General features: G+C 35.5%; 2 protein-coding genes across 2 annotated transcripts; both read right to left on the bottom strand.

The window, feature by feature from the left end:
• Nucleotides 1-2014: 2014 nt before the first annotated feature.
• PCOAH_00009800 (Liver stage antigen 3) lies at nt 2015-6627 on the bottom strand (the record flags this gene model as incomplete). Its single annotated transcript, XM_020057789.1, has 2 exons — nt 2015-6238; nt 6421-6627. The coding sequence occupies 2 exons, from the start codon at nt 6625-6627 to the stop codon at nt 2015-2017; spliced, it is 4431 nt and encodes a 1476-aa protein (XP_019913272.1).
• A 3497-nt stretch (nt 6628-10124) lies between these two features.
• PCOAH_00009790 (Uncharacterized protein) lies at nt 10125-11105 on the bottom strand (the record flags this gene model as incomplete). Its single annotated transcript, XM_020057788.1, has 2 exons — nt 10125-10646; nt 10881-11105. 2 exons carry the CDS (start codon nt 11103-11105, stop codon nt 10125-10127), a joined length of 747 nt encoding a protein of 248 aa, XP_019913006.1.
• Nucleotides 11106-12835: the final 1730 nt, after the last annotated feature.

Genomic DNA, 12835 nt, shown 5'->3' with positions numbered 1-12835 from the left:
TTTTTTTTTTTTCTGTTTAAAAATTGTTTTCTCTAATCTTATTTTCCATATGTAACTATGATGGAGGGTACTCCCATATATACATAAGTACCTGTGTACATATATGCACACATACCTATATACTCATATGCACATATAGATACAGATATATAATTCTATAGATAGATTATAGGAATTTTCTTTTTTTCTGTGAGTTATCAAAATTGCTAGTTTATATCAGCAGATAAGTTTTTTTCTTTTTTTTATATCTCATCTTTTCTCATCATATATAGTAAAAAGACTCTTAAATTGGGCTTCACACACGTAGGTATATTTTCAAGATAGTAAAATATACATAATTATGGATTCCCAAACGGAAAAGGTATTTTTAAAATTTCAATCTTTCATACTTTGCAAATTAGTCATAATATAGAAACCATTTTTAACAATTAGTACAATATAATATCCATGTAATTTTGTGTAATTAAAATTGGTACAACTTGTTCAAAAATAGATGCACTAATCAATCGTTTAAATTCTAAACAGGGAACTTTTTGATATATTTTTTTTCTTCCAAAACAACGTATTCCACGAATACTATTTTAAAACCGTGCATGAACTAAAAAAATTGCATGTAAGAATTCCGAAAAAGCAGAAATATATAAAGTACACAGCTGCCGCGCGATCAACGGAACATTTAAAAGTGTAAAAATGTTTAACTGTATTTGTACGACTCGCTACAATTTCTTAATTTGAAATGCGTACAATTTTAAGTACACATGTATGAAAAAGCAGCCTTAGGAAAAAAAATATTTAAGAACTCCTCTCAATTGAATCAATAATTTTTGTGTACTAAAAGTGTAAGTGAAAAAAAAGTATTTTTTTTAAAAACTTACATCAGGATGTAGCATTATATATGCATATATTATTTTAAATCCATAGTTATAGTACACTACTTCATAAGCACCCGTCTTTTATTATAGGTTCTTGCAAAAAAAGCGGAAAGCAAAATCTTAAAAAGGCATATGCGAATGTCGAAGCTAAAATCAAATGTCTTATTAAACTTCTATTATTTCATAAGTTTTAGTGCAAAATGGCTTTCCTTTTTTCTCTTTTTTTTCCTGCTTTATCCATAAAAATTTTACTGAGCCACATTGGGGGGCATATTTTATTTACGGAAAAATTCTCATAACTCCTATGATCTATATATTCATATAATATAATTTAGTACTATATATACTTTACAAAAGCTGGAATTTTTTTTTTTTTTTTACTTTATTTAAAGTAAAATTTAAAAATTAAAGTTTATAAGAATTGATTAATATGTACCAACGGGTTCGCGGAACATACAAACTATGTTCTATGCACATTTATAGTATTTTTAAAATTTGTAACATAATCAAAGAAATGTATATATATTTACTTATTTCGATTTAAAAAAAATTACAGATTGGTTGGGGATGTGCACAAGGATGTATATACCAGCACACTCACTTGCCTATATACACGTTTACGCTCTTATAAGTACATATATATGCGGAAAAGACGCACGAGGTTGTTTCCTTCACGCGATTCCTACCACACATACATGATTATTAAGAGGGAATCCCACAAAAATATACACTTGCGATCTCCAACATTCACATAATTGGTAGAAATAAAATGTACTTGGAAAAAAAAAAAAACATTTTCGGAAAAAAAAAAAAGTTGTCTAATTTGCCAAAGCGCACTTTCTGGGATGCACACAAGTTAGTGAAAGCCCCTTCGTAAATAAGTACCATAGAAAAATAAAATAAAAAGCATAATGATATAGTTTGTGCTGGCTTTCTTTCTCCCCATTTCTACCATATGGGAAGTTACAAAAAGGGCGCAACTTCTTTGGCAGATGAAGGTACACCCCTCACACAAGCAACACGAAACAGAACATCGCACTTCACTACCTTCTCTATTTTTATTTTATTTTTTTTTTTTTTACTTACTTTTTCGAAATGCGTTACACAAACATGCACAACTCACGTAAATACTACTACCGTGACTACATTATTAACTCCTTGTAAATAGTTTCGAAATACTCTCTTAAGTAGGACATATTCTTGTACGCGTCCAAATAGAAGGAGTAGAATTTTCTGTTCTTATCTTTATTGACCTTCATATCTATCTTGGACACCAAATAAGTTACGGAAAAAATTGTTAAGCAAGATGATAGGATAGATGTAGTAACTGCTCCAAACGCCAAAAATCCAAATGAACCCATTATTCCCGTAAAAAATGGGATGGAGAATATTTTGTATTTATTTACTAGTCTCTTCATCTTATCCATAAAATCTTCATTAGCCTTACCAACATTTTGACCGCTTTCTCCTTGATCCAGTATATTATTTATTTCTTTATCCACTAATGCATCTACTCTCAAAAGGAAGTTTTTAACTCTAGTTAAATACTTTTTAATCGTTTCAAAGTTTAATCCAATCATGTTAGAAAATTCCAATGCAACTTCTTTAAAGTTTTTAAATGAACTAAACATATCCTTTGGAATTTTAAACAAATCTGATACATTTTGTCTGGGCGATACAGCTTTCGCCTCTGGTTTCTGCTCTTGTACTGCTTTACTTGGCACTTTCTCTTTTGGTTGTTTATCTTGGGGCTTTGCTTTTTCTTCCTTCTTTGGCATCATAAAATGTTGTAGTTCTGGTGGTATTTGTACTGGTGGCATTCCCTTAACATTAAGTTCATTGAGTGCACCAGCGAATACACTCTTTAAGGCTTCCATATCAGTTGGAGACATACCTTTGGCCTTTCCCATTGAGCCAGGTAAGCTCCTCTGCAAAGCTTCTAGCTCTTTTAATTTTCCTAACATACTTGGGTCAAATACTCCATTTCCAGAAAGCATACCTAGAAGATTTTTCTGTAGTTCTAATTCTTTTTTTGCTAATTTTTCTTTCTGCTGTTCTTTTTCTGCACCTGCAGCAGCAGCTCCGTCTTCGCTTTCTTCCTCATCGCCGTCCTCATCTTCCTCATCCTCTTCATCATCATCATCATCGTCTTCTTCTTCCTCCTCTGTAGATCCTTCCTCCTCTGTAGATTCTTCCTCCTCTGTAGATTCTTCCTCCTCTGTACTTTCTTCCTCATCCTCTTCCTCCTCTTGTTCCCCCTTTTCATCGACCACCTGCACCCCTCCCTCATCAACATTTTCCTCCAAAACGGATTCTTCTTTACCTTCAACCTTGCTGAGGCCGCTAAAAATGTCATGTATAATTCTTTGGGCCTCTTCCGAATCTTCTGTCAATATTAGGGGGTCCTGTTCTACCTGCGTTCCCTCCTCTTCAGGTTCTTGGACAACACCGACTACTTCATCTTCTGCCTCTTCTTTACCAACTTCCGTAACATCCTCTACAACGACTTCTACTGGTTTTTCTATTTTTTCCTCCTCTACCTCCTCTACCTCCTCTTCACCTTCCTCATCCTCAATATCTTCATACTCATCTTCATCATCTTCTTCCTCCTCAATATTTCCAGAGAACATATCTAAAATCTTTTCCTTAATGTCCTCTTCAACTTTAAACAATGACGGCTCGATTTGTTCCCCTCCTTCACTTTCTTTTTCGCTCACTCCCACTACTACATCGTCTGCAGCTTCCTGGCCTACTTTCTGTACTTCTTCATGAAGTACCTCTTCTACTTTTACTCCTAAATTATCTACTACGCTTTCTTTAGATTCTTCTGTAGTTTCCTCCGCAAGGTCGTCCACAATGGTTTCTATCGTTTCTCCTAAGTTATCCTCTACAGCGTGTTCTACAACTGCTTCCATAGACTCATCTGAAGTGATTTGTGGAGTTTCTGGCACAATACTTTCAATAGTTTCCTGTATAGGTTCTGCTGAAATTTCATCGACAACATCTTCAACAGCTTCTTCTACTGCTTCCTTGGTAGCTTCGCGTTCAGCTTCTTCAATAGCTTTTTCTTCTGCTTCAATCTTTTCGACAGTTTCTACGATAACATCTTCTATTATTTCTTCCGTAGACAACTCTGGAGCTCCTTCCGCGGCCTCTTCTGCAATATCTTTAATAGCCTCTTCCACAACTTCTATGTTTTCTTCGACGGATTCTACAGCTTCTTCTACAATACTTTCAATAGTTTCCTGTATAGGTTCTGCTGAAATTTCCTCTACAATCTCTTCAATATTTTCCTCTACAGATTCTTCTGTTACTACATGAACAGTTCCTACAGCTTCTGTAGCTTGTTCTAAAATTTGCTCTGCGGTTTCTTCTACGGATTCGTCAGCTATTACCTCTGCAGTATCTTCTATAATTTGTTCAAGCACCTCTTCCACGGATTCTACAGCAGATTCTTCTGCTACGGCAACATTTGTTTCTTCCGCAGCCTCCTCTACAGGTTCCTCGGGCGCATCTTCAATAATTTCTTCTACGCCTTCCACTGCAGGCTCCTCCGCGATCTCCTCGATTAACTCTGCTGCGACCTCTTCCGCAGTTTCCTGCTGACTTATAACATCCTCCTTTAATTCCGCCAAGACGTCTGCTAACACATTTTCATTTAACTCTACTTTTTCCTGCAAATTATCCAATACATTTCCCAATAAATTTTCGTTGGTTTCTATCTTCTGCTCAAAGTTTTCAAACAAGCTTTCCTGCATTTCTTCTAAAACATCTAATGCATTTTCATCCGCTCCCTCGACTACACCTTCCACACTTTGGGCTGTCGTTTCTTCCAGATTCTCTATTACCTTTTCTTTGATTTCTTCTATAACATCAAAAATGTTTTCTTCTGCAGCTACCTCTTCTGCACTTTCCGCAGAAGTGTCTGACACCTCTTCTTCCGTAGTCTCCTCGGCCATTTGAACATTAGCCAACAAATCTTCTTTTATTTCTTCTAAATCATCTAATACGCTCTCATTTACGTGCGCGCTTTTTTCCAAACTTTGCAGCATATCAACTAGCAAATTTTCGTTGTCGTCCACGTTTTGCTCTACATAGTCTAATAATTCTTCCTTCATTTCTTTTAAATGTTCTAATACGTTTTCACTTTCATCCTTATTTTCTTCTAAATTTTTCAATATATCTTCTTCGAAAGTTTCCTGTGCCGTGCTCTCGGTCGTTTCATCAGAGGCTTCAGTAATTAATTCAGGAGCTTCTTCTTCACTAACATTTGTAGTAACATTTGCAACTTCTTCCTCAACAGTTTCAACTACATGAGCTTCGGTAGTAGTGTCTGCAGCTTCTTCAGCAACCTCCTGGGTCGCTTCTTCTGCGCTTTCTAATGGGGCTTCGTTCGTTTCCTCATTTACTTCTATTTTGTCTATTATGTTTTCCTTTATTTCTTCTAATATGTTTAATATATTTTCATTCACCTCCTCCTTTTCTACTAGTACTTCTTCTGCATGTTCTTCTGCGACTATCTGGAGGGGCTCCTCTACTTTTTCTTCATCTTCTATCACCTCATCTGCAGCTTCTTGCACAACTTCCACAGCTTCTTCAACATATTCATCTTTTGCCTCCTCCGCGGGTTCCCCTACGACTATGCCGGAAGGTTCTTCCCCTTTATCCTGCTCCTCCTCTAGAATTTCGTCAGCAGCTTCTTGTACAGCTTCCTCTACAACCTCGTCTACTGGTTCCACAACATTGTTTTCCAAATTATCCTGCACACTATCAACTGTGGGAGTGGCTGGTTCTTCTACGCCCTCTGACACATTATCATCAGATAGGCTGCTAACTGGTTCTATCGTTTTTTCCGCCTCCTCCAGCACACTGTCCAACATGGCAAGGGCCTGTTCCTCGCTTTCCTCTGCACTATCAAATGCGGTGGAGGCAGGTTCTTCTACTCCTCCTACATCTTCTACGTTGTCTTCCACATGATCAAATATGGACGTAATAGATTCTTCTCCCTCTTGCTCATTATGCAATATGCTGCTAACTGGTTCGATCGTCTCTTCTACATTATCACCTTCGTTCCCACCCTGTGATCGCCTCCGTAGGTTCCTCGTATTTTCTTCACTTATGTCTTCTTCATTCTGTAACTGGTCAAGGATAATTTTATTAATTTCTGTATCATCACTTTCGGAAACTCCAGTGGAAGTTTCATATAGGTAGTTTTCGCTAGGTTCATTTTCTAAGACGCCATTTTTGGTCGCTGTAAAATAAGATTCATTTAGGTCGTCATATTCTGCTAATGACCTTGTAAAGGCCACATCTAGTTGGTTGTATAACTGGCCATTCTGGTGGTTCCACGATTGGTGGGAGGCATCCTGGGGAAGGGGGAAAAAAAGGTTGTGGTTCGTTTGGGTGACCATTGCACAGTGAAATATAAGGAACCACAAAATGGAAACCTCGCATATGGGGTGCATACATCTATACGCATAAAATGATATGCACGAATAAGGCTGCTAATCCCTATTCTGCTATGTACTCAATGTTTCTGCGTGCCTACCTCGCGGGATCCTTCAGGCGATTGAGCCACCCATATCAAGACTACGCAAGTAATCGCTTTGAACAAAAAAGGAAACCTATTCAATTTTTCCTTCATGTGACATTTTTTCAAAGTGGACATATCTATTCTGTTAAAAATGTTAGTCTTGTGTTGATTATTCCTTTCATTATGCATAAATAAACTCCTGTTGCATCGTTTATTTATCATTTTTATGAAATTTTTTAAATGTAGAAAAGAAAAAAAAATAGATTCAAAGTAATTTACATATATGTTACTGTTGTCTGCTTCCTTGGCGTCCTTGTACTGCGTACGTGTGCGAAGGGCTCAACAGAAAATACTTCGAAAATATTTTTCTTCCCTAACTTGTCATAATAAGAAGGTACTTAAAAACATTTTACTAATTTATTCAGAGAAAAAAAAAAAAAAAAAAAACTCGTAAAATCAAAAATCCTCTAATAACAGAAGTTGAATTAAAAATAATGGCTTGCTTCCTTGCTCACCCATACATATGTATATATATTGTACGTCTAAGTACATCAATACGCATAGCTCACTCTTCAATATATAAATATATATGTATGTGCCACGCTAGGAAAACCTGTGCTTGTCACTTCTTTTCTTCTCTCATTGCTTCAATGTATGTAAAGCATCTAACGAGTGAGTCCTGTAAAAAAGTTCGCATTTCTACAAACTTATATACATAACATCCATCAAGTTTTGCGATTTTTATAAAATTTAGATCGCGCCTTCACCATAAAAGAAAAAAAGAAAGGTTCGCAAACAAATTTGCTTCTACCTTTTCTAAAAATTATCAGTACATGTAATTTACTTCACAAAAAATTGTACTATAAAAAATAATGAAAAAAAAAAAAAAACTAAAACGGGATAAAAGCAGGAATGCAAAAACTTAAACCTAATTTAGGTAACTTTGTGACTTTTTTATTTAAAAACCCCTCTCGTCGTATATTAGTGTCACTAAAAAAACTTTTACATATATGTTAATATATATATTAAATATGCAAATGTCGCGGAATTTGTGACGTGTACATTAAAATGCGTTAATTTTAAAAGTATAACTTTATTATATTTACAGTACGCACTGGAAGCCACTCTCCCAGGTTTTACGCTACTCTTCTTTGCTCTCTCTAAAAAAAAAAAAAAAAAAAAAAAAAAAAAAAAAATGGTTACTTCGTTGTGCGAAGGTAATACTTTTATACTTGTAATACAGTGTTATAACACAATATGGTTTTTTTAAAAAAAACGGAAGCCAAGCAAAGAAAAAAAATTAAAACTTATTATTTTAGGGTTAGGTTACTCTTGGCGGCACCTTAAAAATATAACACTAGGGGAATATAAACCCCTGCATGCAAAAAATAATTTGCAGAAAGCGGGGCAAACGTATGTACGTACATAAATTATATATTACTCCTATATAATATAACCCATAAACGCACAACGGATAGCGCTTAAAAAAAAAAAAAAAAAAAAATTACTAATAGGTGTTAATTCATACTTTAACAGTGCGCGTAAAAATATATTTATTTAGCATCTTCAATAAAAAACAAACCCCAAATAGTAATCCTCGCCACTGCTCGGCCGAATTCTCGTGCAAAGAAACTGAACCACACTATATTATACATGTAGCAATTTTATTAATAAACTTCAAACCAACCGGCCAAAAAAAAAAAAAAAAAAAAAAAAAAATTGAGGCTCAAAAAAAAGTTATATACAAAATGGAATAAGCGCGGTTATGTAAAAATGTACTTTTAAATATTCGTTTTTCACGCGAAAGAAACTATGCAAACTGCTAAATTTCTCATTTTTGCAACTGTAAAAGTACAAGATCTTGTGTTTCTAAAAAATATACTTGCTTCTTCACCCCAGCGGAATGCTAGCCTATAGTCACTGCCAAGTTGCACTGATAAAATTTTGCGAAAACGGGGTGGCCCTATCTTCTTCTTAACCATTTTGTTATAAAACCTTTTTTTTTCCCTTGCATTTGGCTAATTACATGAATGGATGGCTCAACCTTTTTCACACAGAGTGCGAAAGCGTTATATAGCCACACATCAAAGTCAGCGGCGTGCGTATAGTTGCTGGCTGGACCACCGCCACACACCTGCACCACTGTGTAGGGGCATAATCTCATTACAATTTAACCCTCTAATAACTTAGCCCTCTAATTACAATGAGAACGTGCACACATGAAAAAAATCAAAAATAAGTGAATTCTAAGGTGAACACAAATCAGCGCAGGACATTTATGTCCTTGTGATAACACCCGCGATGGTCATTTAAAAGGAAAGGTTTAATTCTTCTTTTTTTTCTTTCTTTTCCTCGGAATGGATAAAATTAAACAATTTTTTTTCTCTCTTTTCTTTTTTCCGCGGAATGCATAAAATTAAGGAAATTTTTTTTTTTTAAATTATTTCATATTTGTATGCATATACACATACGTGGCCACTTCTACGACTTCACACATTTGCTGCTCCCAAATGAAGCACCCCCGGAACTAGTAGAACACGGTGGCTAGAACCAATTGCCCAGAGGAGCAACTGTTGTTCCCCTTCCCCAATGGCCACATAATCCCATGTACGTGCACCCCGCGTGTGCACATCAGAACGAACCTCTTCCTGGTTGCTACGCTGAAATAGCTCCTTACAATTTTGCAAAAGCAGATGAAAAGATTTGTGGCTCATCTTATTATCTTCATAGTTTTTTCATTTAACACCCCCTTCTTAATGTGCCCATTTGTATATTTCCTATGGGAGTACTTGGCCACCTTAATGACAGGACGCGCAAGTCCTGTGAATTGTGTGTAGGTTCTTGTGAAGGGAGCCGCTAAATGTTCCAATGGTAGAAAAGAGAAATACGATTAAAGGACACCCCTTTAAACAAATTGCCAGTTCACCCACCATAAATCATCCATATTAACAGTTCCTGCACTAGGAATATACGAAACGATCAATTTTGTTATTTATTATTTTTTTTTCTCTTGTAACTGATCGACGTGTAAACGAACAAAATAGTACTACTAAGTGGATTTATTCAAATTGAGCTTCTAAAATGGGAGGAGAAGTAGTGTAAGTTTTTTTAAGCCATTAAACTATTCCCCCCTGTGGGGATAAACAAAAGTGGGACGCGCAACGCACACATAGGTGAGGACATATATACACACACACGCACGCACATGCGTCCCCTTCACTCTGCGCGCTGCTGAGCACCGATAAGTGAAAGGGAAGATATGGCATGCAATCAAAGTACAAAAAAAAGTAAAAAAATTGAAACAAATAAAAATGGCGGCTTCAGGAACCACACATATATATATGTATATATATATGTGAGCGGATAACGTAAGGAGGAAAATATATGTGCATGCCCCCTCTCGATTCCTGCACGTCGCGCGTCGGCATGCCTAACAGTTGAATCTTCCACAACATGGAGGAGGAACCCTTTGGTGAAAAGTAAATTTTGCCCACTCGCCTTGGCACATTCACTATGGGGATTTTTGCCCACCACAATCATTTCTCCTTTTACACTTGTAACAAAGTATAAATATATATATATAAATATTTGTGTGTACCCTTTTTTGAGAAATAACGCGGGGGGCAACCAACCCCTGAAGAGAAACAAAGCGATCCTTTCCACTGACTGGTGGGCCAATTTCACTCATCCTTGTAGAAGCATGCAAAAACCTAGGGGCTTCATTCCGCCAAATCACCACGTACTTTAATTACTTTATACATCAAGTAACACGTAGACAAGAAGGGCAAGAGGGCTATGCCCAAACTAATCAGAGCGGTAAAGGCTTGGGCCTTAAAGTAGTAAGCACTCAAAGCGGCAAAGGTACCCAACACAGGGGTAGAAAAGATCTTGAATGCGGAAAAGAAGTTCTTCAATTTTTCATAAAAGGTTAAACCACATTTAATAGGCTCATCCTTCTCAGTATCGATATATTTTAATGTTTTCTTAATTTCTTTTTCCAAAGTTAAATCTATTTTTTTTATAAATGCCATTATTTTTGCTGCGATGTTTCGTGTCAGCTCTTCGTAAATATTTTCTATCTTATCCACTGTGTTCTGCTCCAACTTTTCATATTTCGTGTTTGAATTTTTTAAGGATTCAACTAGAATTCTGTTGCTTCTTGCCTTGGCGGGGTAGTAGCTCCTTGCTGCTGTGTTGCCGGGGGCGTAATGGGTATGTACTCTGCTTTGGTGCACACTCATCTGAAGGAGGAAGGGCCAAATGGGGGGGAAAAAAAAAATAAAATAATAATAAATCAAAAAAATAATAATAATAAATAAATAAAAAAATAATAATAAATAATAAAAAAAAATAATAATAATAATAAAGCGTTCATTTGTAAATGCGCTTAAACAAGAAGAAATGCACAGCTGTGTGCATCATTCTATGCCATATCCCAATGGCAGACACTTTTTTTTTTTTTTCCCTCAACTTACACTAGGCGAACAAAACTGCAACAGCATGACGAAACTCACAAAGACGAAGGAATTCACAAAAAAAAGGAGAATGCTAAACTTCCCAAACTTATAACCCCTTTTTGAAACATCCACATTGGCAGACTTACAAAAGTCAGCCCCCTTTCTATCCACATATTTGCAGCCCCCATAATAAGACGCAGCTGCGGAAGCATTAGAATGACGTGCAGACTTTGTCTCCATCATTTGTTCACGCTTGTAAATAAAAAAAAAAGCGCCAACATAAAATATTAAAAAAAACAAAAAGGGACAGACGGGGAAAAATATATAATAAAATAAAATAACTGGCCAAATAAAAAGGGATACACGGTCCCGTGTAATAAAAGCAATGTCAACTAAACAGTAAAACTACAAAACGGGACGGATGAAAACTCTCCAAATATTACATAATAATTCAATGAGTTATTTATTTTCACTTATCTTTACATCAGCATGACGAATCAGAAAAAGAAAAAATGGGTTAGTGAACATGTTATATATATGCTATCTTACTAGGGAACAAAAAAAAAAAAAAAAAAGAAAAGCCTGTTCAGCTTCCAACATTCTAAAAAAGTTAATAGAACAAAACATGCAATGATGTATCTGCTCCAGCCTGCTTCTCCTTCTCTACTTTCTTACTTCTTCGCTTCATTGCTTCTTTTACTTTAGAACCCATTTAACATGGAGGTAATTTTGCGAGTAGAATTTTATTAAGCATGAAAACTTATCTTAGGTACTCAGCAAAAATACTAAGCCTAGTGTTGTTATATTTTATTCATTCACTTGGCTACTATTTTTTTTTTTTTTTTTTTTTAATTATTACTGAATGTAATATAGTCGTGGTAGCAAGTGCGGCAGATCGCGCAATGAAGAGTGGCAATAGCGCCGCAAAGTAGTTGGTAGTATAGTAAAAAAAAAAATAATAAATAATATAAAATAATCAAAGAAAATTCGACATAAAAATGATGCTATAAAAAATGCAGTGATATAAAAAAAAAATAAAATAAAGCCTCGAACTTTTTCTCGAAAATTTGGTTTCTTTAAAAAGAAATATTCTGTTGCATGAATCAAAAAAACGGGCAGCATATTTTTTCTTCCCTTTACCTAACTTAACTAATATATAAGTTTTAACAATATCTAGAAAGAGAGAAAACGTATTAATCATCGAGGTATTTTGTTGCGTTTCCTCTTTATGCTGTCGTGTCGCTGCTACGAAACGAATCATAATCTGTAAAATATTCTACTCGTAAAAAAGTGGAAGGAAATAGTTCTAAGGGGGGAAAAAAAAAATGTAAAAAAAATTGTGATCATCTAAACGTTCACGTATCAGTAAATAACGAATTATGCAAAAAAGCAGCACGCAATGCGCCTTACGCGTCTTCATTGTTCCTCATTTGTATGCATAATTGTACAAAAAAAAAAAAAAAAAAAAAAAAAAAAAAAAAAAATTATATTCTACTTCGGCAAATTGACGCGGAGCGTATCTACAACGCGTTTTTTTTTTTTTTTTTCTTTTTGCAAAAAGACGGGTAGCTGTGCATTTTGCGCAACTGCTACTTTAGTGACATTGAAAGCACACTTAAATAGGAATATGAACACGAAGCAACCCTGCTTCCTATCCTAAGGTCGATCATTTGACTCATACATCTAGAGGGACGGAGATATAAAAGGGGAATTTACTTTTTTCCTGTACACACCTGCATGTACATATAGATATGTGCCTTCTCCTCTTAGAAACCACCGCATAGCATGCAATCCAGTTCCTCACCCCCCTTCCCGCTGCATAAAAATTAGTTACAACTGGGAAAGCGGAAAATATCAGCAGAATGCACCTCTCGAGAGGGGTTAGTAGTACTACTTCTTTTTACCGTAAAATAAAATGCACAAATTTATGCTTCATAACTATCCGGAAAATGAGTTATAACAGATTAAATATC

Source organism: Plasmodium coatneyi, chromosome 4, assembly GCF_001680005.1.
Source record: "Plasmodium coatneyi strain Hackeri chromosome 4, complete sequence".
Classification (NCBI taxonomy): Eukaryota; Apicomplexa; class Aconoidasida; order Haemosporida; family Plasmodiidae; genus Plasmodium; species Plasmodium coatneyi.
Note: the sequence above shows the minus strand (reverse complement) of the source record. Positions and strands in the feature narration are given on the sequence as shown.